This window comes from Myotis davidii, unplaced genomic scaffold, assembly GCF_000327345.1.
Source record: "Myotis davidii unplaced genomic scaffold, ASM32734v1 scaffold395, whole genome shotgun sequence".
Taxonomy (NCBI): Eukaryota; Metazoa; Chordata; class Mammalia; order Chiroptera; family Vespertilionidae; genus Myotis; species Myotis davidii.
Genome location: NW_006287904.1, coordinates 5,094,947 through 5,122,068, shown reverse-complemented (window position 1 = coordinate 5,122,068; position 27,122 = coordinate 5,094,947). Strand labels below are relative to the sequence as shown.

The window sequence follows — 27,122 nt, the reverse complement described above, 5'->3', positions numbered from 1 at the left end:
AAAAAAACAAACACCTTTCTTTAAAAAAATTTTTTTTTATTGACTTTAGAGAGAGAAAGGGAGAGGGAGAGGGAGAAAGGGAGAGAGAAGAATCGATTGGCTGCCTCCTGCACGCTCCCTACTGGGGATCAAGCCCGCAACCCAGGCACGTGCCCTAGACCGGAATGGAACCCGGGACCCTTCAGTCCACAGGCCGGCGCTCTATCCGCTGAGCCAAACCGGCTGGGCCAGATGTGTGCTTTTATAAACTCGCGTGGGAGGGGCGGGTGACTGACTGCTGCTTTATCTGGAACGCAGGAGCTTCCTTGGCACCCCCAGCAAGAGCCCACTGTGTGCTTTCAGCCCCAGCTCAGCCGTGTCCCGTGGCTGCCCCAGCGTCGAGGGGCCGAGGAGAGCAGGCTTGGCTTTCAGGCTCTGCAGTCACGGGGCTGGGGGAGGGGATGGGGAATGGGGCTGGGTGGCCAGGAGCTGTGCCCCACCGTTATCTTTAGGGCTTTGTATCTGCACCTGATTTGGCAGCTCTGCGGGCTCCGCGTGCAGCTGGTGGTCTGCTCGGGAACATGGCTGTGGCGCAGCCTTTCATTCACTCAACTTCCAAATTATAAAGACGGTGCCTGATGTGAAAATTACAGGGAGCCCTGGAACAGAAAAATCGCCTCATTAAGGCTGTTCTGCGATGTATTTGATTTCCCCCCCCTCACCCCCCACCGGCGTTTGCTAGGCTTGTCTGCTTTGTGAGACATGAAAAGTGCTTTCAGCCACACGCTCCGTGGAAGGAGACCTGTGGTGGGAGCAGCTGAGGAACAGCTGAGACGTGTGGGAGGAATCTGTGGGCCGTGCTGGAGGGGAGGGGCACGGAGCCTCACATACAGAAAGTAAAAGGCTCCGAGTGTGGTGGAGCCAACGCCCGTTCCCCACAGCAGGTGACACCCGGAAGTGACCTCGGCTTCCCACTTGAGCTTTTCTAATAGATCCGTGGGTTTGATTTCTGCGGCTGCCTCCTGTGGCCCCAGAGGCTGTTTCCTCACAGGGCCCGGCTCGCGGGCGCTATTCCTGGGCTCCTCTTGGTGTTACGATGGACAGAACCACGCCCCAATGGTGCTTAGTCCGGCCCACATTGGTGGATAAAGTTTCCAAGTTTTCAGGAACTCCCTGGCGACTGCGGGGACATGAGCAGGTCCACACCTTTCACTCCTCCCTGCTTGCCCCGATCCGGTCAGTGCTCAGGCCTTTACCTCACCATCTTTTTTTCTTTTTCTTTTTAAATATATTTTATTGATTTTTTACAGAGAGGAAGGGATAGAGATAGATAGTTAGAAGCATCGATGAGAGAGAAACATCGATCAGCCACCTCCTGCACATCCCCTACTGGGGATGTGCCTGCAACCCAGGTACATGCCCTCGACCAGAATCGAACCCGGGACCCCCTGGTCCGCAGGCCGACGCTCTATCCACTGAGCCAAACCGGTTTCGGCTACCTCACCATCTTATTTAACCCTGACATCAGTCCTTTGAGGGTGGTTCTCCTGTTAGTCCCATTTTACTGATGAGGAAACTGAGGCTCACACTGCTAATACGTAACAGCACTGGGATTCCAATCCGAGTGCCTGAGCTCTTAACGGGCAGTCTGTACCGCGTCTCAGGTCGTCTGAATTCGCCCATTCTTTCCCCAGATGTTACTGAGTTCCTGGCCAGACCCCGCGCGAGGTGCTCAGAATACAGAAGAGCACAGCGAGGTGCCTGCTCTCACGGAGCTTGGAGGCTAATGTGGGAGACAGTGGCAGAGGAGCAGCCACAGCCCAGGGGGATCACGCCACCTGCAGGACAGTGCATGGGAGGCCAGGAGGGGCTGGGAAGGCATCATGGAGGAGGTGAGGAAACAGGGAGTGCAGGATGTCTGCAAGGGAGCCTTCTGTTCCCTTCCAGACGTGCAGGAAACTCACACCTCACTGTATTTCTAAGGACAGTTCTGTTGGCCAGAAGCAGAGGGGCAGCCATGAGCCCTTATGAAGTCAGGGGGACCAGAGGTACTATCTCCCCTTTCCTGCCCCCTGTGTGTCTCTTGATTTCACCTGTAACCTTGCCGGTGAAGTAGAGGTGCCTTTGGAAGAATGCACCGGTCCTGTTTGGGCCTGCAAAGAGTGAAGGTAGGGGCTGGAGAGATGGGGAGGGAGGGGAAGTGGGGTACGAGGCAAGAGCTTGTCGGGGGGCAGAGGAGGAGGATAGAGCAGGAGGAGCAATGGGGCAGGTACGTCTCCAGCCCGCGCCCCTGGGGCCTGAGAGTCCCCGGCACTCTGGAAGCCTTGGGCAGCCTGGTTCCAGTCCTGAGCCCGGAGTGGCTCGTGAAAGCGGCTGGCTTTCTCTGGGAAATTGGGCCTGTTCCCTGGCTGTCTCAGACCCGCCCTCAGCCCCGGAACAGAGGCTGGCTCACAGGTATCTCCAGGAAAGGCCTCCGGTAACAGCAACCCTCACCTGCCCCGCCCAGAAAACGTAGCAGATGGACTGGTCAGTGAGGTTGGCAACTTGGCCCCACGCTGCCTCCTGCCTCCAGGAGAGCCGTGGTCCCTGCCTCCACCCGTGTGTGCAGCCTGGGTCTTCCCATGTGTGCGAACAAGGGCGATACTGGCTGAGGGTGAAAGTTTCTGAGAACTAAGAGGAGCCAGTGAGAAAGGTTTAAGGAGCCGTCGGCTCCTCTGCAGGGTGTTGGGATAAAGGCCGTGAGGACTCGGGTGGAGCCACATTTCATGTGGCCATGCTCGGGCTCCCTCTTACCAGCCCCGAGGCCTTAAAGCGATTGCTGCCTTCATCTCCACCACGTCCCTCTGTGGTCATTCTGGGCTGGGGGTGGCCTCATGCCCCCCCCTTGTAACTCCCGAGTGGCAGGGAGCCCCAGCCGCTCAGCTCTGGCCCCGGCTGGCACGTTCAGCCCCGAGTGAGCGTCCTGCCGGAATCGCTGTCTCTTCTAGAAACAACAGAGGCTTCTGTCCTGGGATCGGTTCACGCTCCCTGTCGCACGGAGCGAGGGAGCTGTTCGTCTGCTCCTTCTGTGTGATATCTTCTCTCCTCGGTAACCTGCCACTCCCGGATCTTCCCTCTCCTAAGCCTGAGGGTGAACGCGGCTCACCTTCCATCCTGTCCTGTCCTCTCAGCCCTCCTGGGGGGAAGAGGGACGCCCGGGGCACTGGGGGAGCCATCCCCACCCACCCCTTAAGTCCTGGGGGGGAGAGTGGACAGGAGTGGGAGGGGGGCCAAGACTCAAGGAAAGTAGGTGCTTGAGGCTGACGGTTCCCAGCACGTCCCAGACGAGCAGGGGGCTGCCTAGAGCAGGTCAGGCATGTGTCCCCACCCAGCCCCAGCCAGCAGGAAGCAGCTGTGAGCTCCTGCCTGGAAAAGTCACCAGAGTTGGTGCAGGGCTGGGCCTGGCTCTGAGATTAGAAACCTCTGGGGTTTTTAGATGATACAGACGATTAGGTTTCTTCTCCCTAAACGCAGCGCCTTCTGCCCACCTCCGAACGTCCGCACCGCTGCCCAGTCACAGCCGCGTGGTCTCCATCAGGGCAGCGCTGTGAGCATGGACTCCAGGGGCAGGGAACTTACTAGCTCCTTGTTGGGGGAAGTGGGGCCGCTGGGTGTGCCGGGGAGAGCTGGCGAGTGTCCCCAGTGAGCCTCGTTAGCTCAGGGAGACATTTGGATTTTAAAGCTAGAGGACACTTGAGGGAGCACTGAGCAGGGTCCCCTACCTTTAGCTCAGAGCCTGCCCCCAAGCTTTTGAATCCCTGTCCTGATCTGAGAAACAAATGGCAGGAAAAAAACCCTCATGCCTTTACTGCTGCTCAGAGTTACAACATCAATCTGATGTCTGAAACCAAATTAAAATAGAGGGATAGGTGTTGCTTTATTTCAAGCAGCGCACATCCTGTCCTCCTCCTGCCGCCTAAGGTGCTGATTGCCAGCGGAGGTGTCAAAAAAATGACTGAGCCAGCCCATCCCTCATTGTATAACTGAGTCACCCTGAGCCCAGCAAAGCCAGGCCCGACCGGAGTCCCCTCGGTCCCAGACCTACGTTCTTCCACCTGCTCTTGAGCACTGGTTCCCAAGCAACCAAGCGAGACCCTCGTGCAGAAGGCAGACCGTCTGTGTGTGTTGCAGGAAGGCAGGGCCTTAGCAAGTCAGGAAATGTGATAGGTATGGGAGCGGGCACAGAAGGCCGGTAATGGCAAGCGCGGTTTTCTAGTTTGTTCCTGGTGGAATTGGCCTGCTGGCCTCTCGGAGCAGGAGCTGGGTCATGTTCTGCATCATTATTCTCCGCCCCAACGCCCTGTCCTTATCCTGGGGCCTTCAGGGAGCAGGAGACGGAGCCCGTGGCCGCCGCTGCTGTTAAGGAAACAGTCACAACAGATACCTGTGGCTCCATATTACATTGTTTTGTTTTCAAAGTAAGTCTGCTCTTCTAGAAAGGGACCGTGTCCCACAGCACCTTCCCATGTCCATTGTGGTTTGCTGACTATTCCAGGTGGTCAGCTCTAGTGTCAGCTTTGCTCAAAATAGAGACTTGATCATTTCCAGGACTGTGATAAGTTACAAACCTTGGTAAAATGCAGGCTGTAGTTAAAAAGAATATATTAAGAGCATGGCCTTACCTGTGTAAGACCATGCACACAGGCACACACACTCCTACTGTATTTGTTCAGTTCTAACACCATTGGTTTTAGATGTTATGCTCCGCGGAGAAAGAAAAATGCTGTCAATCAAAGACACCATTGACTGCAAGACACGGCCCCGTTTCAGAGCTTGTGGGGAAACGTGCATCTTAGCGTCAGTGGAAGACGGGAGCAAGTAGGATGGGAGATACAGAATAAAATATTAATGGTGGTCACCCTGGCTGCTTCAGTTGACGTGTGTAATTGGTATTTTTCTTCATCCTTTCTGTCTTTTCCAAAATGTCCATGATTTCTTATCATTTTGAGAACCACAGAACCAAGCAGCCTAATAGCTGGGTTGCGATGGCCTTGGTTTACATGTCTTCAGACCCGAGAGTCTGGGAAAGGATGGTCTTATGTTCTGGAAGCTGTACATTTGTAGGCAAGCTTCCAAGCTGAAGGCAATTGAGCAGCTTGTCCCCTGGGATGGCTGTCTCCACTTTATTCTTTCCCGGAACAGAGCTGCCCTTTCAGGCCACGGTGGGGTGCAGGCACAGCCTCTCTCTGTCCTGGGTGCCACGGGCAGTGAGATGAGGTGGTGGCCTCTGGGAATCGGAAGCTGGCTCATCAGACAGGTGGCTCTGTCGTTGGGAGGGCTTGGCCTCCATCATCTGCGTCGTTAGGAGGGTGGTGGTGACATTTCAGAACCTCCAGCACTGTCCCCTGGAAGTCAGTGGCCTCAGAACAGTCCTGCCGTTGACAAGGCGGTGGGAAGGGGTGGGAAAGGCTGGTAAGTGTGGCCATCGTGAATGCGTGGCTAGGTGGGTACGAAGAGGTTAGCCTCGCTGGCTTCCAGGGTTCCTTCTGCACGTGCTCTCCCACAGAGCACACACGCGGGCCACCCCGACGGCCCCACCCAGAAGGCACGTCCATCCTCCCAGCCGCTGGGAAGCTACATGGTAGCACTTTCCCGTGGCTCTGAGATGCGCGCTTGCTGTCCGCGTGGGCTGGTGGGCGCCTCATGTCCTTTGCCCCTGCCACCCCTTGAGCTTGCGCCTGTGGCCCAGGCACACCTCATTAGCAGGATTCCTCACTCACACGTGGTTGCCGCCCTTCTGGGTTAGTAGCTCCTCACTGGGACTGGCACTCTTGGAGAGCCAACTGGGCGGGGGTGGGGGTGGGCTGGAGGGGGTCGATGGAGGAAAAAGGGGGAACATATGTAATACTTTCAACAATAAAGACTCTTAAAAAAAGAGCGAACTGTATTTGTAAATAAATCTTTTGCACCGAGAGTCACAACAAATGGATTTCGCTAGACATACATAAAACATTTCAGAAGAGAAGTTAGCACAGGGCTGTCAGAGGGAGGTAAACATCCCGCCAGATGAGATTTTTAATGGATAAATCTTTGTGCCTAACTTCCTGCAGGGGAATGAGGCTAGGATGAGAGGAGGTTTATTCCTCCGGCATATTCTAAAGAGGATATTCTAGATTGTTAAACATCTTACTGCTTTCAGAATTGATTTTCCTTTATTGGAACTCAAATATACACTGTGCTTTTGGAGTGAATGCACTGAAATGATTTTCTAAAGAAGAATAAAGAAACCTTGGCAACAAGAAACAGTTTTAGAAAAAACATACAGATTGTAATACAAAATTAATTGCTAATCAAACCACACTGATTCAGAAGGAGGCTAAGTGTTAAGCTTTTAAAAAGTACCCGTTTTAATTACGTCTCCCCATTTCATCTTGTCTCTCTCATTCTGTCTCAAATCTATGCCCAGCTCTCCAGGTCCTGGCTTTGCAGCCTCTCCCCATCCCGTGGGAGCTAATAAATCTAAGCTAATGGTTTTAAAAGGTTTGGGTTTCTCATTTTGCTTGCATTTGTTCATCCAAGGTCTCCTGAAATGTATCTTGTTTTAAAAACCACTTCTAGAATCCTCACTTGTGGTCCCGTTGCATGTGGTGGTTAATGCGTTAGCGCACGCATGGTCTTCCCTAGGGAAGTAAGGACTTATTTCTTGGCCTTTTTTCAGTGTCTTTGAAGAAAGAGTCTGGCCCTAGCTGGTTTGGCTCACTGGATAGAGCGTTGGCCTGGGGACTGAAGGGTCCCAGGTTCGATTCCGGTCAAGGGCATGTACCTTGGTTGCAGGCATATCCCCAGTAGGGGATGTGCAGGAGGCAGCTGGTTGATGTTTCTCTCTCATCGATGTTTCTAACTCTCTATCCCTCTCCTTTCTTCTCTGTAAAAAAAAAATCAGTAAAATATATTTAATTTAAAAAAAAAGAGTCTGATTGGCCAGGTTTTAGCTAATCCTCTTTTTATCCTCAGCTTTTCATTTTAATCTTCCTCTTTCTTATTCCTGATTATATTTTGTGTTACGAAAGCCTCTTTTGATCAGATGTGGGCTTCGGCCTGTCTCCTTCTACTTCCTGTTTTTAAACATGGGCTCATAAGTCAGACTCGTTAATATGCAGTTCAGTTCAACTCCTTACAGCATCCTCATCCACATGGTACATACAGGGCCGCAGGGGCCGTGTTTGCAGACCGATCGCAACTAAGTGATTATGAGGCCTTTTTGTAAACCACAGGATTTCTCTAAATGCTCAACAATAACCACAATAATGTGGCTTCAGGTGAGCAGTAAATGCAGGAATTATTTGTAAAACATAAAACGAGAAGCCCACTTATATAATGAATTTCTAGGTTTTACATGTGGAAGATGTTATCTTTTGTTTAATTGACCTAAAGAGACCAGGAAACTGAGCACAGTGTATCTGATCTGAGACTTAGATCATTCATGATATTAGGCTGCCATTGACTTGGTTGAGTGAGCCATTTTTCATCTGTTAAATGAGGGAGCTGAATAAACGAATGGCTTCCAGATTGTGCCCAAGCTCTGGCAGTTGACGGAGGGGGCTCGGAGAGAGCACGGGCCATCTCCCAGCATAGCTCGGCTTTCGGCTCTCCCATGCTGGGTTCCCTCCATGTTACCTGAAAAGGCATTTACTCTATAGCCCTTTAAAAAAGAGTCTCAAAACCTGCTCTTCCCAAGGCATTTGGATTCTGTGAACCAGTAAGATTTCCATAATTCCAGGTTGGCCAGGGTGGGGGAGGGAGTCGCTGCCAAGTGTTTGCCAAATGTAAGGGCCTGAAAGGAGCTGAATCCCGTGTACTACCGTACTGTAATTGCAACATCAAAGAAGGGAGGCAGGCTGTCATCTCAACGAAAACCCAAATCAGACAAACAAATAAAAACAGGTCTTTAGACCAAACAACTGTAGGGCTGTGAATACTCACCACCCTCCTGTTCTGGTGGAGCAGGGCCAGCCCCGGGATGAGGGAGAGGATGCTCAGAGCAGGTGTTCATCAAAAACCAGCCCTGAATAATGCTCATTTCTCAGTGGGGACTAAAAAGGGCTTGCTGGGTTATTCTCAAGATGTTGATTTCATTTGGTTTCTTTTTAAATTGCTTTCGTTTTTTTAAAAATTTCATAAATTTGGTAAGGCATTAAGCAGGAGGGTTTTTCTCTCTCCCATAATTAGCATATCAAAATATTCTCAATTCATTCTAGTTCCATCTTTTGTCCTCTCTGAGATCTGAATATTTTAAGCAAAGCACCTCCACAAGAAGTCTCCCAGCCTAGACAATGCAACCTAGAGGAAAACTCACCCAGAGGGCTTATCAGCAGGTCTCAGCAATGCAGGGGACAGAGAGGCGTCAGGTGCTGTCACAGGTTTTATTTTTATTTTATTTTATTATTTAAGGTATTACAAATAGTAGTACATATGTCTCCTTTCCCCCCACACCCACTGACCTTCCCTTGGCCTCTCCTACCCCTACCCCCCACCCCACACTCTCCCTCTCCCCTCCAGTGTCTTGTGTCTGTTGGTTGTGCTTATATGCATGCATACAAGTCCTTTGGTTGATCTCTTATTCCCCCCAACCCTCCCCTACCTTCCCACTGTAGTTTGACAGTCTGTTCGATGTTTCTTTGCCTCAATCTATTTTTGTTCAACAGTTTATAATGTTCTTTATAATCCACAAATGAGTGAGATCATGTGGTATTTATCTTTCACTGACTGGCTTATTTCACTTAGCATAACTGAGCAAGATTTCCTTGTGCTACTCAGGACAACGAGCAGTTAAAAACCTATGACAGCAAATGGTAAGCTGTCATAGGTTTTAAATTGTTCGTTGTCCTGAGTAGCATGAGGAAATCTTGCTCAGTCACTCCCCATCCCGCCCAGGATGTGAATCATCCCTTTTGTCCAATGCTGTATACGCTACCTACCCGCTAGTCACTTAGCCGACTCAGTTACCAGAGAGGCCCACATTCATACAACTTTTATTGTTAAAATTGTTCTATTTTAATATTAGTTATTGTTGTTAGTCTCTTACTATGCTGATTTATTAACTAAACTTTATCATAGGAATGTACACATAGGAAAAACCATAGTATATATTGGGTTCTGCACCATCTGCGGTTTCAGGCATCTACTGGGGTCTTGGATCGCATCAACCATGGATAAGGGGAGTGACTATATTTAACCTTCATGTGGGGGCTCTGGCACATCCTGCCCAGGCCCCCAATGAATAGAGACATTGGCCAGACCCATCACATGAAACTGAGTCCTGATGAGCAAGTGCCTCTGCTTCTCACCTCTGTTGGGCCCCTCTGATTGGCAAGCCAACAAGAAGAGGCCTAATTCCTGAGCTTCCCCCCATGTCCCCCCCTCTCCCCCCAGTCCTTCCTCAGCAAGCCCCGAATCATTCACTTTCCCAAACCTGTGCATCTCACTCTCCGTTCTCTCTCATCCCTACAGGCCATGCGGGATGCTTTGGCAGACCTCCCGGAGTGGTATGGAATCAAAGGCATGCAGGCCCACTGGATCGGGGACTGTGTGGGCTGCCACCTGGACTTCACCTTAAAGGTGAGCAGCGGAGCCTTCCCAGCAGTCAGTGCTGGCCAGGCGCTCTGCTCTGTTGCAACCCCTTGACCAGCCCAGCACCTGGGTCTCCACGGCAGCATGTCCAGCGGAAAGAGCACGAGTCCCACACATAATTTCAAATTTCCCTGTAGCCACAACCTTTACAGTGCAAAGACACAGGTGAAATGAATTTCAATAGCATGTTCTATTCAACCCATTCTATTCAGAATGTTACTGTTTCAAGATGTGAGCAATTTTTTAAAAGTATGAAGTGTTTAACTATTGTTAACACTCCCGTTCCAGTACAAAGTCTTCGAATCCTGCTGTTGTCCTCTTACAGCACCTACATTTCAAGTGCTCTCGGCTGCACGTAGCTCTGGGTACCACGTTGGACAGCACAGATCTAGAGGGTGTTCTGTTGGGTCCATGAACTCCCTGAAATTAAGTGCAGAATGTGTGTGGGGGGGGCACTTCCTAGGCAGCTGGTTCACAGCTCTCACTGTATCCTCAAGGGGGTTCATGTCCCAAAACAGGGAGCCGCGGTTAACGAACGCATGTACTGCACGGACGTGAAGCTGTTAGGGTCTGGGCTTCTGCAGGGTCCACAAGAGGGGGCCTGCTGAAGGTCACTGCCGAAGGCCACCTGCCCTGGAAGGTCCCCTCGAACTGTCCTCTTTGTCTCTGCTGGCTGGAAAGTTGTTCTGTTGCCATTTCCTGCCTGGGTGTTCTTTTTTATCCTTCCGATGTCGCCTCCTCCATCAAGACCTGTCTGCCCAGTTCATTTAGCTCCAAACCCTTCCCTCACCTCAGTCCCAATGAAAACCTTAGAGGGGGCAGCAGCCGGGAGACAGAGTTGACCCACCTTTGTAGGCTCCTTCCTCCTGACAGCCCGTCTGGTGTCCACTGACCACCCGCTGCCTGTCGCTGAGCTCACCATTCCCGTGCCATGTCCTCACCCACGTGACCAGCTTACTCCGGCCTCAGACCTGGGAGCCCCCATCAGATAGAGGGTGTGTGCTTTAAAAACTTTGAAAATCAGACCCTGACATGGGCGTTTCCTTCCACTGCTTTTCCAAGCAAGTGGTGAAATTTCCAGCCGTGACGGCATCTCTCTGAGCATGCTCTGATCACCTTCAATCCGGGCCCAAGTGGGCCTGCTGGTGGGCACCAGGCAGGGCTTCTGAAGGAGGAGCTGTGATCCTCCTCTTCCGCCCTCCTCTGCCCCTGCCAGGTCCATCTCTGACCCCCCGTCCCTGGGGCTGTGGCCAGAAGCTGGCCCCACTATTTGCAGTTGAAAGGGTGGGGAGAGGGGATGAGGTTGGGGAGCACAGTAGTCCAGAGGGAGGATTAAGAAGGGAATGACTACTCTGCTCTCCCCCTGGCAGGTGGACGGGCAAGTCACAGGAGAGAAGCTGACCGCCTACACGGCCACCCCCGAGGCCATTTATGGCACGTCCCATGTTGCTGTCACTCCCGGCCACAGGCTCTTACACGGGCACAGCCCTCTGAAGGAAGCCTTGCGGAAGGCACTGGTCCCTGGCAGAGGTGAGTTGACAAGTTGAGGCTAAGACGGAGGAGGATCATGTCTTACATTATGCCTCACGGCGTTTCAAAGTTCACTGTCTTTCACATGTCATCTTGTGGGATTTGTCTTCACCTCGGCCTGACTTCTTAGTTTTTTATTTTAAGGCATGAGGAGTACAAAAGCGCTTTGAACATGTGAAGTTGCCCCCCTGGCTTCACTTTGAGCTACTAGATTGTGTGCTTCTTGAGTTTCTGTCGGGAAGCTCAACGCATTCCCTTTAAATAGGATCTGGATCTACAGCTCTTTTCTGATAGGAATAGAATCTTCTGCTTCGTTAATAATTCCGTCATCAAATAAAACCGTACGCACAGGGGCAGGAAGGAAGCCACAGAACTGGAGGCAACATTTTCAACAACTTAATTTTATTACTTTAACAGATTCACATAGTAATCTGAGCGGATGAGCAGCGTCCTGCTCAGCAGAGCTCTTGAGTGACGGGACCGAGCGGACCTGCAAGTTGGCATAGTGAATACGGTTGGTCAGTGAGGATTTGGGGAGTGCCACTGCATTGGGGCCTCTGGCTAACCCAGAGGGAGAGGGGAGCCTCCTGGAGGCTGTGGGGAGCTTGCTAGCCGGAGGAACCCCTGGAGAACCAGTCTGGAAGAGGACTTGGACCAGCAGCCCTGGGAGCTTGTGAAGCAGGAATTAGTTCTGTCTCTTGAACTGCGGGAATCTTCGGGCCCTCGCCCTCGCCCTCAGGGCTTGAGGCACGTGGTTCAGGGCTCCTGCTGCAGGGAAAGGTGTCTGATCAGTATCACTGGGGTCCCTGGCCTTTTTCGTGGCCAACGGAAGGCCAGGGACCTTCCCTGATAAACCACCAAGACCACGCAGTGAGGAAGGCGGGGTCTGCAAAACAAACTCAGGGGCTCTTCCCAGAGGAAGGGGAGATGGATCCTGGCCGGTGGAGGGATGGATCAGAAGGAGGTCTCTGGAGAAATGTAAATATTTCTGTAAAAATATTTCTAGAATAGCAACTGCAACACACAGTCAATCACTGGGATCTATTTGACTTATTTAACTAAAATGTTTTGGACAGTGATACAAAGCTTTTATTTTTTTAATTGCTCTTTAGGTAACCAGAATGAAAGACTTCCTGACATCAGGTTGGAAGGACAGACAATGTCATCCCAGCTCAGATTTCCTGATCGTTTACGTACAGCCTTAGAGCCAGGGTGCAAGGCAGGGACCACTGACCGAGAGCCCGCCACACGCCAGGCACTCGGGGACACGGAGATGACTGTTCACAGGGGTCACGGTGGAGGCGGCCAGATGCGTGTGTAGTCCATGCTGGCGCAAGACACAGATAACTCGGTCTCATCTCTTTTGCTGTTTTATATTGAAATCGAGAAAGGACTCTCTTGAGTTGAAATTTCAATGTGTGCTCATAAAGTCCAGTGTCCCTATCTCTCTTTTATGTTTCTATTCAAAAAAATTGGGACCCTTTCAACTGTTCACTTTCAAAGGAAAACTCATAATTCTACTTCTGGAGCATTTGGAGGTTCCTCGGGGCCACGGTGGTTGAATAATACCTAATATTGAAAAACTGAACAATGTAAACATCTAGCCCTTAGGTTTGTTTTCTTCTGGTTTATTTGGGGACACAGATTTAAGGGAGGTGATATTAATAGGGGTCAGTGAGCTGGCAAGTTACCAGAGAAGGAACCCCGACGTGAAGAGCGCTACGTACATTGAAAACATTTTCATGTGGAAGAAGTTATAGCAGCAAATGCAGAGAGCAGCGTATTTGTGATCATTTGGGAATCAGTGCGTCCGATTGTTTCATTTTGGCACCGGATGACTCGTTAGCTTCGTTCCCCCTCTTTCTAATAATCCCTGAAATAATTCCAACTGGAACATTGCACTTGGCTCTGAATTTTCCAATTCTCATTTTCAGAGTGGAGCCATTCTTCATGCAGATATCAGTTTATTCAAAGTCCCTAGGTTAATTTGCATCTGCTGTGGCGTTCGTCACTTAAGGCCAAATTGCTTGGAGTAGGATGCAGTTTTCCCAAAAGGTGAATTAAAATGACCGTGTGAGTATGGCTATAGGCCTCCCTTGGCCTTTGGGGCTACACTTTAAACCTGAATGTTGCCATTTGCCATCACCAACTGGCTCCGGTCGCCAGGCGGCTCGGTTTTTCCTCAGATGTCAGGTTTTGCGGGTTCCGAGTGCTAGCGAGGCGACCACTGAAAGTCATGGCAGCTCACGGTTGTGACTGGCTCTGAGGAAGGGGATGACACACCTGGACAGGGTGGCACTGGGCTGGCAGAGTGGAGGCAGCAGTGCCAGCTTCCCCATCCGCTAAGAGCAGGTGAAGACCGAGTAAGAGTGGTCGTCAGCATGGCGGGGTGGGGATGGGGAGCAGAACAGCTCTGGGAACTACTGGAAGGTAGTTCCAAAGTCAGACACAGCTTTCTGATTTCTGACTTGGGTTGCTGATGTTATTGATTATTGACTAACTGGGCTGTTTGGCACAGATTCCTTTAAGAAGGCAAAAAAGTGAGGTCCCTCCCTGTGGAGTCCTTGCAGTCGAGTTTGCTGACCACCTCTGACTGAGTCATGTTACATGAGCCCTGACTTAATGGGAACTAGGAACTATGAAAAGCATTATACAACAGACAGACATATTTCGGGGGTGTGTGTGGATAGAGATGAACCAAAGAACTTGTATGCAGATATGCATAACCCATGGACAGACAATAGTACAGTGAAGGTGCGGGGGGTCGGGGGGGGGCGGGAGTAGGGTCGGAGGGGGTCAGGGGGGAAAAAGGGACACCTGTAATACTTTCAACAATAAATATAAGTTTTTTAAAAAGCATCAAGAGGGAACTACGGGCAGCGTTCTAGAAGCTGTCCTGGCTTCTGGGCGCTTTCCCCACATTCCTAATATTAAATTATTCAGACCCCAGGGCTTCAGAACCACACATTCCAGCTCTGAGTCACCAGCGGCCTGCACAACGCATGCTTTTGCCAAGAGGGTAAATGAGGTCTCCCTCAAGGGTTGTTATTGACGCAGAGCCCCAGAACGTTGAATAATTAATTGCTCACTATTGTCTAACTCCTCCCTCCACAGCGGCAGCATGGGGTTGGTTTGTTCTTTAACCAAACTGTCTCTGCTAGCTTCCGGGAGGTGGCAGGGAGGGGAGAGCTGCTGTGCCCACACCCCGCAGTAAACAGTCACCAGGTTCCTTTGCCCTGGACCTCTCGGAAGCTCTGCTGTGCTGACGTGCATGGCAAGGGCCTCGGAGAGGAAGCCCTGGTCACACTAGTGGCCACAGACGCCGCCTCCACAGACTGCCCCTGGGGATCCCTGTGCGGGCACCCCCTGCTCTGCTGGACACTGGAAGCTTGAGGGAGTGAAGGACCTGCCCTAAGCAGAGGGCGCCCTTCTGCCCGGAATGTTCCCTCTGTAATCACTAGTGTCAGTGTCACCTACCTGCCTACCTGCCGTGGGCCGCGCCTCAGTTGCTTTGGGTCTGTCCATGACTTCCTGCTTCACGCCACCGGCACAGGATTGAGGAGAAAATACGGGAAAACTAGACCTGATCAAGAACTTCAGACTTGAGTTTTGTTCTTTTGAAGAAACAGATTTTGACCAGGAGTGGCACGCATGCAGGTTACTGCTGTGTAATCCTTGCATATCTGCTGACATTTAAGTTTAAAGACCAGTTGTTTTTGTCATTGGAAAACTGTCGTAACAGAATTTTTATGTAGAAGATGAAAAAAATCCAACCATTTAATAAAGAAGCTCAAGTGAACTGACTACTTGAGTTCCTCCTCTCGCCCCTTCTTCCTTTGGGTCTTTATTCGTGTTTCCAGTCCCATGTGTATGCAGTGAAGGTCGGTGTCTGCAGCGATTGTAACCAGCTTCCTTTAAGACAGATAGTTTCAAATGAAGGGCTTGATAACGACCACATGAATATCTTTGCAGCTGAGCCAAGGATACTATGATTACATTTTCCTTTTTATATAACTTTCTGTTTTTCCTGAAGTTCACTATGTTCTCATTTTATTCATTTGCTTTGTGTTCTTTGAATTTCTAAGGCTTCCCACACCCTCCCAGAAGCTCTTTAAAACTCCTCTCGGTACAGTTTTCTGCATGTTCCAATCTGTATTGGTTCCCCCTCTACCCTGAAGAGGCTGCCTGGGGCCCTATGTCCCGCTCACTTGTGACTGGTCGCCCCCGGGCCTCTGCTGCACCCTGTCCTCCAGGACCTCCCTCTGCCTTTGTTCTGCAAATAACCTACCTCTTACCTTGGGATCTGCTGTTTCCTGGATCCCAGGCCTGTTCTTTTTGTGACTGACCCCTTCATGTTGCTGGAACACGTCCTCCTGCATCTCCTAATGAGGGGAATGTAGGAAGAAACTTCTGTCTTTGTGCGTCTTGACTCTCTCTACTCAGTCATTCTCTGCTCTCTGGCCCACTCCGTCTTCACGCGCGATGGTTTGGAATTCCAGACGTCTCCTGGTTTTACCACAGGTAGATTTCTGTGTTGCTCACTCAGCAGTATATTGAGGTGTTTTTCAAAAGGAAAAGGGGGGTGATGGGAGCATCTTTTCTCCTCCATGTGGAAAGTAAAAATGCCATTTTCACTTCTTTGGTTATGAGCATGGATGAACATTTTCCTGCATTTGTTTAGTCTTTTGATTCCCGCTGGTGTGAATTATCCATTAAAGCCTTCAAAGAAGAAATTCTTGGACAATTAGCACAAAACAGGGATGTTTTTCTCGCCTGTCTCCCCTGAGCTTCAGGCGGCCCTCTGACTGTACCCACAGTTCTCCGCTCTCATTTTCAGATTGTCTCACGCCCGTGACCGCTGTGAACATGCTCACCCAGCAGGAGGTCCCTGTCGTCATCGTGGCCGACGCTGAATTTGAGGGCTCTCTGGATTCAAAAATAGGTAAGTAGCTATTAAAATGTAGTTGGGGTCATGTATTATCAGGCTTAAAGTAAAAATTCTGAGACTGTCAAATCCCAGAGGAAGATGGGAGAGGATGGGTGGATGGGAAGTGATTAACCAGAGAACTTGTCTGCATATATGCATAACCCATGGACACAGACAATAGTGTGGTAAAGGCCTGGTGGGATGGGGGCAAGGGCAGGCTAGAAGGGGTCAATGGAGGGGCAAGGAAGGGGACATATGTAATACTTTGAACGATAAAGATTTAAAATTCTAGCCTGTTGCCGTCAAATGAAAGAGCTGACTGTTGGTGCCATAATCCGTTTTGCCTCTTTGTAGAAGTGAATGCCCCCCCCCTTCATTTAATCACCCTTATTTAAGAACTACATTTTGAAAACATCAGGTATATCGCACCTTGCTAGTTGCTATTGAGAATAATCAGAGATGTCTGGCCTGAGGATCTTGCCAGCAGAGCTAGTTGATGAGACATGTACTTACAACGTGGGGAACAGAACAGCTCGGGCGAAAATCCCATCTCAGGTCTCAGAACCCATGGCAGCTTCCAAGATGGGGTTCCACACACAAACCATTCACGCGGGCTGGGGTTTTGGTGAGGGCTTTGAGGGGGAGCTTGAGCCATTCAAGAAAAGGATCATGAAACAGCAGCACGATGGAAAGCATATTTAGAATGGTAAGATGGTTATCCTGGTCAGCCTTACTCATCGCGAGCATTCTGTGTTTTTGTTTTTGTTTTTATTATGTTTTGATTGATTTTTTAGAGAGAGAAGAAGGGAGAGGGAGAGATAGAAACATCGATGAGAGAGAGAAACGTGGATCAGTCGGCTGCCTCCTGCACGCCCCCTATTGGGGATTGAGCCTGCAACCCGGGCATGTGCCCTGAGCAGGAAACAAACCAGTGACTTTTTGGTTCGAAGGTTGACACCCAACCACTGAGCCACAGTGGCCGAGCCATGAGCGTTCTAAACGATCGCATCCAATAGGAAGTCTTGGAAGGAACCAGGGGCACGGCCTCAGACAGTCCACCCGATGTCTGCCCTCACACCTCTTTCCACGTCCCTGTTGTAGTTCGGCTGGTCTCCGGAGTGCCAGACCCTGCAGAGAAAGCTATTTCACTCTGTTTCCTGGCACACAGAGAAAATAGCATTTCTTATCAAATCATGTTTTTCTGCACAGTTCTCAGATTCCTTTCTGACAAAGTTACTTGAAGAAACACCCACACAGAACACAGCTATTAAGCCGTTCAGGGCATTCTCTTCTGACAGCTGAAGCCTAGAAAACGTGTTAAAGGAAATATCTCCTCCTTTTATGAGTTTTATCATTAGTAAAATTCATTAAGACAACCGGCCAAGATAAACAATAACAGCAACGCTTGCTGCGTGGCTTTTTTTTTTTCTTTTGTATTTTGAGTCAAAGTACTAACATAAATTGAGTGTCTGAAAGAAAAAAACATCTGATATTTTAGGTCTGTTGGGAAAATCATTTCTCCTGTGTTGTCTTGATTTCCCACAGTTACATAACTAACATTTTCTGAGTTATTGCCTCTTGCCCTCCAAGAACTGAAACAGAAATCCAACGAGAGATGAAGCGGTAATTTTGCCGTCTCACCTGCATTTCACAAACAGTGCCGTGTCCTGAGCCCACGAGGCCAGCACCATGGCCAGCACCCCAGCCCGGCGCATTCTTCCGTGGTCAGATACATTCCCTGGCACAGCACCTGCACGCGAGCGAGCCTTGCTCCAGCCGCTCCAGCCCACGCACGTGGGATAATGACTCTTCCCTTCTTGACCACAAGCACATCATTGCTCGCCGTGTGTCCTCACCCGCCAAGAGCTTTCAGGTCCGGTGCGAACGTTCATTTGCTTTAGGAGGTGCTGTCTGTCAATAATCTCATCGGGAACAGGAGCCACGGAGCTTCCATCTCACAAGGAGCTTGTGAGCGAGTCTCCCGAACATGACTTCACCCTTGTAGGCCAGGGGTCGGAGAGGCCGTTCTGGAAATCTGAACTGAGTGTTTGGTGTGTTTCCCATAGCTTTGTCTCATTTGCCACGAGATGTGTTGTGCCCACGAGGATGTCGGCAGTTGTGACTGTTGTCCCTACAGCAGGAGTTCTCAGCCAGGGGACATTTGGCCACCGGGGGACACCTGGCAATTGTAGAGACATTTTTTTTTTAAAATATATTTTATTGATTTTTTACAGAGAGGAAGGGAGAGAGATAGAGAGTCAGAAACATCGATGGGAGAGAAACAGCGATCAGCCGTCTCCTGCACACCCCCCCCCGGGGACGCGCCCGCAACCCAGGCACATGCCCTTGACCGGAATCGAACCCGGGACCCCTCAGTCCGCAGGCCGACGCTCCATCCACTGAGCCAAACCGGCCTCGGCGAGACATTTTTGTTTGTCACACCTGGGGCAGTGCTGCTGGCAGAGGCCAGGGATGCTGCTCCCACCGGCCCTCCACAGTCAGCTGAAATACTTGTTTTTATGAACCGCTGATACCCAAACAGCAGGCCATGGCCCTCCGGAGGGGTGATTAACTCATGCCGACTCCATCTCCTCAGGGGTGTGTGGGTTGAAGAATAAATGTCTATTCACAATGTGCTCTTGCCTCTGGGAACGGAGGAGTATGAAAAAACAGTTCCAGCTTCCGGCTCCTGGCTGCGTGGATTTCTCCAGGTGCCGGGCAAAGCGGGAGGAGTCAGCCTGCCTCTCCGAGAGCACACTGTCCTCTGTCACCGAGAGGGTTCAGAGAAGAGCCCCCACCCAGACTTGTGATGTACTGTTTCAGTGGCAGAAAGCACCCCAAGTTGTGTATTTTTAAAGTGTGTTTTTTATTTACTTCAGAGAGAAGAAGGAAGAAGGAGAGGGAGATAGAAACAGCAGTGTGTCGGCCTGCGGACTGAAAGGTCCCAGGTTCGATTCCGGTCAAGAGCATGTACCTTGGTTGCAGGCACATCCCGAGTGGGGGATGTGCAGGAGGCAGCTGATCGATGTTTCATGTTTCTAACTCTCTATCCTTCTCCCTCCCTCTCTGTAAAAAATCAATAAAATATATTTAAAAAAAAAAAGAAGCATCAGTGATGAGAGGGAATCATCGATCGGCTGCCTCCTACACACCCACACTGGGGATGGAACCCGCAGCCCGGGCATGTGCCTGACTGGGAATCATACCACGTGACCTCCTGTTCATAGGTCGACGCTCAACCACTGAGCCACGCTGGCCAGGCCCAGGTTGTATATGTTAGAATTACAACTATTGTTGAAACGAAACTAAGCAAAGGAAGAAGACTTAAAGGAAACAGTACGGAGATGGTGGCCGGGTTGCTGGGGCGGTGGGTTTCTCCAAGATGGTGCCCCTTCCTCCAGCGAGTGTGGGAGCTTCTGGAGCTTCTGTAATGAAAAGAGGCAGCGTCTCCCTGAGGAAGCTGAAGCCGTGTGGGTGCTGTTGCTTGTTTTGTGGTTTGGGCATTTGCAAAGGAGACGTTTTGTGTCCTTTCTTCCCCTCTCCACAGGCATTCCCTGCACCAGCTCGGAGGACACCGTCACAGCCCGAACCCTGGGCCTGTCCTACTCCGAAGTCATTGAGACGCTGCCAGACGGCACGGAGAGGCTGAGCGGCTCCGCTGAGGTGGGTGCCTGTGGCCTGGGCCTGAGGACTGACTTCTAACTTCGTGACCTTGACACAAGTCTGAGGCGACAGTTGCCTTTGGTGCCAAGTACAGCCTGCCACTTCACTCATCCCCACACCAACAGTCTTGCAGCCTCCTTTCTTAAGCTGTGAAAACAAAATGATATTCCTTTTCAAGGTCTAGAGGTTTATCTACTCTAAGGCGAACCCAATTCTACAATAGCATGGTTATCACAGTAACAAGACTTCGTGTCGGGACTGTGCTGCGTGAAAAAAACGACCTCTTCCAGGAAATTGCTTTTGCTCATGAGCTTCTGGAATGTAAAAACAGTGATGCGTGGAGATAGACTTTCTTTTTTTGTTTGTTTTTAGACAGAGAGAGAGAGAGGAAGGGGGGGGAGAGAGAGAGAGAAACATCACTTTGTTGTTCCATTTATTTGCGCATTCATTGGTTGCTTCTTGTATGTGCCCTGACCAGGGATCAAAGCCACAGCATGTCGGTAGGATGCTCTAACCAGCTGAGCCACCCGGCCGGGGAGGAAGGTAGACTTTCTGAGCATGCGCACCCCACTCATGTATGACAGTGGAGTGGGAGTAGGAGACATGGAGGATGCCTCCCAGAGTGGAACTGGGTCCTGGGGAGAGCTCTGTACTCCAGGGGACACTTCCGGCCCTTCCTGGAAGGAGCTGCCCTTGACCAACATGGCTGTACTCCCTTATTCCTTTGCCTCGTGACTGAGCTGCACGAGGGCAGACAGATGGGACCTATCTGGGTGCCCCCAGAGCCGAGCACAGGCCTATCCGGTTCCAGGGCACCCACAGGGCTGGTTCTTCTCATTCCTTTCCTTCTCTGAAAGGCGTCAGGTGAAAGAGAGTTCCTCTTTTCTGCTGTCCGGGCTCTGCCCTGTGTCTACAAAATGGAAACCTTTAGGTACAAAAGGTGCCTCTGGTTCTCCGAGCTGGGCCCATCCCTTCCCTGCTTGGCTGCACTCCTGCTTTGGGGCAATGCTGCATTTTTCTCTTCTGACTGCCTTTCCCCCAACAGAGGAGCAGTCATTACAAAAGCATGTGATGCCGTTCTTGACCGGCAGCTGTGTGCTGGTGTGTGATGATCTCGGCAGGGGGTGCCCGGGGAGGCCCGGAGCCAGGACCACTTACCATCAGATGGCCCCGTGGATGCAGCCTGGGGCCCCCCAAAGGTTTTCTTTTAAAATCAGAAGAAAAAAGCGAACTTTTAGGGTAAAAATTATATTTATTTTTATTCCACACAGTCATAAAATATAATTTTTTGGTATGATCTTTGGGAGGGAGGGGCCCACAAGGGCAAAGGCACCTGGGCTCACAAAGGTCATAGTGCACAGAGCCCACAGAAACCCGGCAGTCCTGGTGGTGGCACGGCGGCTCTTGTTCTTCATATGTATCAGGGGTCCTCAAACTACGGCCCGCGGGCCACAGGCAAATACAAATATTGTATTTGTTCCCGTTTTGTTTTTTTATTTCAAAATAAGGTATGTGCAGTGTGCATACAAATTTTTTCATAGTTTTTTTTTTTTTTTAACTATAGTCCGGCCCTCCAACGGTCTGAGGGACAGTGAACTGGCCCCCTGTTTAAAAAGTTTGAGGACCCCTGATATATATACCACTGTATATACCCTGTTTAATGTGTGTGTCTTCATTTCAGAGAGAGAGGAAGGGAGAGGGAGAGAGAGAGGAACATCAGTGATGAGAGAGAATCACTGATCGGCTGCCTCCTGCATGCCCCACACTGGGGATCAAGCCCCCATCCCGGGCATGTGCTCTGATCAGGAATTCGAACCGTGACCTCCTCGTTCATAGCTCGACACTCAACCACTGAGCCATGCCAGTCGGGCACGATGCTTGTTCTTGCGCAGGGAGGAACGGACCCCTTCTTTCCCTCTCAGTTCACAGGTATGAGCCGGCAGGATGCGTTTCTCGCCCTGACTGAGAAAGCCCGGAGGAAGGGAGTGGGTGGAGACGTGACGAGTGGTAAACTGAAGGACTGGCTGATCTCCAGGCAGCGGTACTGGGGCACGCCCATCCCCATGGTCCACTGCCCGGCCTGTGGCCCCGTGCCCGTGCCGCTGGAGGACCTGCCCGTGACCTTGCCCAGCATCACATCTTTCACTGGCAAGGGAGGCTCCCCACTGGCCACGGCGTCGGAGTGGGTGAACTGCCCCTGCCCCAGGTAAGCAACCACGCCCCACAGCTGACACTGACTGTGGCCCCAGCGCCCTGCTGGGGTTTCAGACTCCCTTTTCTCTGGGGCTAACTCTGCTCCCTTCTGGGGGTCCCACTGGGCTGGTAGAATACCGTAGGTCTTTTGGGACCTTTTTTTAAAAAAAAAATTTTATTGACATCAGAGGGGAAGGGAAAGGGAGAGAGAGAAACATCAATGATGAGAGAGAATCAGTGACTGGCTGCCTCCTGCACGCCGCCCACTAGGGGTCAAGCCCGCAACCTGGGCATGTGCCCTTGGCCAGAATCGAACCAGGGACCCTTCAGTCTGCAAGCCGACACTCTCCCAGCCATGGGCAAACTACAGCCCGCGGGCCAGATCCGGCCCATTTGAAATGAATAAAACTAAAAAAAAAAAAAAAAAGGCCGTACCCTTTTATGTAATGATGTTTATTTTGAATTTATATTAGTTCACACAAACACTCCATCCATGCTTTTGTTCCAGCCCTCCGGTCCAGTTTAAGAACCCATTGTGGCCCTCGAGTCAAAAAGCTTGCCCACCCCTGCTCTACCCACTGAGCCAAGCCGGTAGGGACTTTTGGGACCTTTGAGAGAAGGGGCTGGAGTCTGGGCCCAGCTGCAGGGATAGGGGAGAGTCATGTCCATCCACATCTTCCCCAGACGCATCTGGTCCAGCTGATGGAAAAGCTGCCCATGGTCTTTGTAGGTTTGCAAAGGACCAGTCTCTTTCATTTACCTCCCAAAGAGCTTCTGCAGATGAGAGGAAGTGGTTTCCCACCCAGTGACTGACAACGGGGAGATTTTATCACCAGGAGCAGAGGAGAGGCTACGGCAGCGACCCTGCTCAGGGCTCGTGCTCTGCGGTACTGAAACCTGCCCCTTTTCCCTTCTCCTCATTTTGCAAGTGGGACTGTGTTTTTCTGTCAGCTCACTGGCCTATCTCAAGTGTAATTTTGATGATGCCTTATCAGCTTATTACATAAACAAATAATCGATACCAAGTTCCAGTGTTTTCCTTCTTCCTTCTGTGGAAAAGCCCTTTTTCTTTTTTTTTTTTTAGAGAAATCACGACCAGAGTGTTTTTGAAATAATCTAGTCCTTTGTCATCACAGAGCTGAGTTACAAGGTTGATAATTAGGTAACCACGTTCCAGGCCTGGGAGTCAGACAGTAATAGATTCCAGTCTGGCTGTGTGGCCTTGGGAACGTCCTTTGACTTCTCTGAGCTTTGATTTCTTTATCAGGAACTAAAATAATCCCCCTGAAGGGCTGTTCAGAAGGGCTGTTCGCGGTGGCACCTACATTCAATAAATAGAAGTGTTGGCACCATGTTCCCATCCACCCAGCCCGCGGTTCTCCAAGGGCCCCACACGGCAGCCTGGAGACGTGAGAGGGGCTTGTGGGTAGGAGCGCAGGAAGCTCTGGACCATTTGGGGGTAGAAGCATGGGCGTGGGAGGAAATTAGTGCACCCTCTTTGTTGGTGAGTAGTGACAAAGGTCTTTTTTTCTGGGAAGCGGGTGGCCCTCAGGTCTCATTCACCAAAGTCAGGGCCTCATTGTCAGGACTGAGGTTTCCAACCTGGAGGCAGGTTCCTGGAGGGCAGAGCCAGGCCTTGGTATTGGTCAAGGCCTCCCGGTGGTTCTGAGCCACCAGGGCTGAGAGCCTCCGGGCCACCGTGGCCAAGCGGGCAGCGCAGTGGTGAGGACCGCAGGCAGCAGAGCCCAACAGAGGTGGCGTCCTTACCCCTGAGCTCCAAGACCTTGGGAGGATTTCCTAACCTCTCTGAACCCTAGTTATTTACTCATCTGCAAAATGGGGCCATGAGTATCTGCCTCGTAGCCCCCGGGGTTACTGGGGATCAAGTGGGATCCTGCCTGTGAGCAGGGTCAGGGCCTGCTACCCAGTGTTAGTATTATCACTGTTGGAACTAATCATGATGATGTCACCGTCGTCTGTCCCTCCCACGTAGTGAGGAAAACGTGTTGCTTGTCTATGGGTCCAGCGTGACCACTGTAAAGGAAACCAGCACAGCCAGAGGTCACTCCTTTTCCCAGCTGAATCCTGCGTTTTCCTCCTGCCTTGTAGGGCACTAATGGTGAGGGAGACGAAGTAACCTGTGTCTCCCAACTGTTTCCCAAAATAGTCTCTGTGTTCTAGCCGATTGCTCTCCAAATAAAAAGGCCTGGCACTACCTTAGAGATGCACTGATGAGCAGGTGTCTTAGGGCAGCACAGGGTGATGGGAAGCAGGATTCCCGGGGTCTCTCTGATAAGCTCCTACCCGCAGGGGCCACCACTGTTCTCAGTGGGAGCCCCCTGACTAAAATGCAGGAGGTCCTTGGGGGGGGTCCCCTGAGAGATACCCCAATATCTGAGGCTCCTATCTCTGCTCAGACACTTCCATTTAACAAGTGGGAGGTGGGAGTGGCTGTTTCCCTCGGTAATAGGGTAATATTTATAAAGCCGGTATGAACTGCTTCACACATGCGAGATATGAATGCAACCTTTCTTTTATTTAAAGATTAAAAACAGAGGTCGAGCTTCCTAACTGGTTTGGCTCAGTGGATAGAGCATCGGCCTGCGGACTGAAGGGTCCCAGGTTCGATTCCGGTCAAGGGCATATACCTTGGTTGTGGGCACATCCCCAGTAGGGGGTGTGCAGGAGGCAGCTGATTGAGGTTTCTCCCTCTTTGATGGTTCTAATTCTCTATCCCTCTTCCTTCCACTCTGTAAAAAAAAACAATAAAATATATTTAAAAAAATAAAAATTAAAAAATTAAATAAAAACAGACTCGAGCCCTTGCATGCCAAATTAGCAGAAGTTTTATCGCTTCTTCCTGGGGCTCCTCATGCCTTTCCTTGTCCTCCAAGAACCCCCAAGGACATAGACTGCCCACGGCAGCATCGGAGGGATGGTTGGCCCTGCTTCTGTGCCTCAAAAGAGAGAGTGTGGAGTCCGGGCCGTGTCCTCCCCCTCCCCTGTGGCTTTTCACTGTTAACAGCTAACTCACCCGATCCACAGCTGGTCCAGGCCTAGTGGGTCCTAGTTGAGGCGGACTAAGGGCACCCTCTCCTGGGTCCCTAGAAGATGTGGCTTTGGCACCAGTTCCTTCACTCCCCGGGCCCAGCGCCCTGGGGACGTGCTTCACAGTTGGCTCAGCAGCTGGGCCCTGGTAGAACCTCCGTCCCCCCAGCATCTTCATCCCCAGGGCGAGGGTTGCTTTTTCTTTTCAGCCCTCACTCACCAGTGTCTTCACTGATTTTCTTGAACGGCAGGTCTGTCTTCACCCTCCTGTTAGGAGCCTGTGTTTAGGCAGCGGATGTGGGTAAATGTGTAGTAAGTAGCCCTCTGGAGGGGCTTCCGGTTTGCAGGCTGAGGGTTCTGTGGTGTAGGCACCCCCACCCAGGGCTGACTTCAGGCTCCCCCCTCGACCACTTGTTGCACAGCTGGGAGGAGGCACTCACGGCTGCTTCTTGCAGCTGGTTTGAGGGCGCCGCGGCGGTCTCCGCCTTCGGGCTTCAAGGTGATTTATCTTCCAGGGTCACCCAGTGGGCTCCTGCCCCCTGCCCCCTAGAGCAAATGTTTTTAAGAAAGTTAATTTTCCGGTGCAGCGTCTGGCTGCATTTGGTTTTCAGCTTCTCTTCGTGAATTGATTTGCCTCTGAAGCATCATAAAGGAGGTGTGGCTAGAGGCCGTGTTGACACGCCTGAGAGAGAAGTTAATGCGCAAGAAAGACACTTATTCTTGTCTTGTCCCTTTAGGTTGTTAGATTTTCTACCAGGTTCCATCAGAGAAGTGGAGAATAAGGCTTTTAATTGTTAAAGACTGAAGTTCTTATTCCGAGAACTTCTTTAAAACACAAAAGAGCTTTCTGGGAATGGGCCTTCCCTGATGTGCGTTGTCCTTAGGGCATTTCACATTCCTCCTCATTACCACAGCTTTCTCAAAGCTGGAGGAGCACTGCATTAATATTTAAAGAAACCAATGGACGGACTTCATTTATTTCCTAGGTGCAAGGGCGCAGCCAAGAGAGAGACAGACACGATGGACACCTTTGTGGATTCCGCCTGGTACTACTTCAGATACACCGACCCTCAGAACACGCACAGGTAAGCCCTGCCCGACTCTCACACGTGTCCACCGCAGGGTCTCCCAGAAGCACAGCCACATGGATTAGATGTGCAGGACACGGCTTGGGGGAAGTGCCCATGAGGAATGAAGGGCGAAGGAGCAGAAGTCAGGGCGAAGGAGCAGAAGTCGCAGGGAGTGCCCTTCGCCCTTCGAAGGGACCCAGGGAAGTAGGAGACGGGTAGGAAGAGCCTCAGACCACAATGCAGCTCTGAGGAGGTCTCGGCCAGGCCAACAGGATGCCTCGTGCAGAGCTTGCCCATTGGAGTGTCATGGCACAGCATGGACACCAAGTGGATTTATTTTTTTTAACATGTATATTTTTTTATTGATTTCAGAGAGGAAGAGAGAGGGAGAAAGAGAAAGAAACATCAGTGATGAGAGAGAATCATTGATTGGCTGCCTCCTGCACACCCCACACCTGGGATCGAGCCTGCAACCTGGACATGAGTCCTAAGCGGGAATCGAACTGTGACTTCCTGATCATAGGTCCACGCTTAGCCACTGAGCCACACCAGCCGGGCCCGAGTGGACTTACAGATGGAACTGCTGGGAGCTGTTGGTCACTCTGCTCCTTGAAGCAGATTTTGTCAAGGGAGCCTGTTAGATACTGAATTAGATTATTCGTGGCCACGTTAGTCCCAAGTACAGGAAAGATAAAGCACGGGGGAAGGAAGGAAGTGCTGGAGGCATGCCCCCTTGGCCCCGCACTGGCCTGCATTTATGCGATTATAAAGCTCTAATGTCATTTACTCGACTGAAAATAATGATGGAGCTATGCAAGGAGGGTAGGAGGGAGGGTGTATGAGAGCTAAGAAACACCATCTCTTATCACACACTGTCAACAATTAAAATCTAAAACTGATAAATCAACGAAGAGTATGCACATATTTTTAATAATTGCCAGAAGAAACAGCTAAGAGGAACAAATGTGGCTGAGGAATGGGCGGGTGTGTGGGGAAGAAGGGGTCAGTGAAGGGATGGGGCCGGAGAGCACTGCTCTGAATGTCAAACCCTTCGGTGCTGTTTGGTTTTTGTCTGTGTGCCTGTGTTCCCTTGAAAACAGATA

General features: G+C 50.9%; 1 protein-coding gene across 1 annotated transcript in view; it reads left to right on the top strand.

Moving 5' to 3' along the window:
• The window catches only part of LARS2 (leucyl-tRNA synthetase 2), a 102,510-nt gene that overhangs the window by 48,449 nt on the left and 26,939 nt on the right, over positions 1–27,122 (top strand). The window contains exons 8-13 of the mRNA XM_015561289.1: positions 9,469–9,576; positions 10,959–11,118; positions 15,956–16,060; positions 19,593–19,708; positions 21,631–21,914; positions 25,936–26,034. Coding sequence (XP_015416775.1) covers positions 9,469–9,576; positions 10,959–11,118; positions 15,956–16,060; positions 19,593–19,708; positions 21,631–21,914; positions 25,936–26,034 — 872 coding nt within the window. The remainder of the gene's footprint in view (positions 1–9,468; positions 9,577–10,958; positions 11,119–15,955; positions 16,061–19,592; positions 19,709–21,630; positions 21,915–25,935; positions 26,035–27,122) is intronic.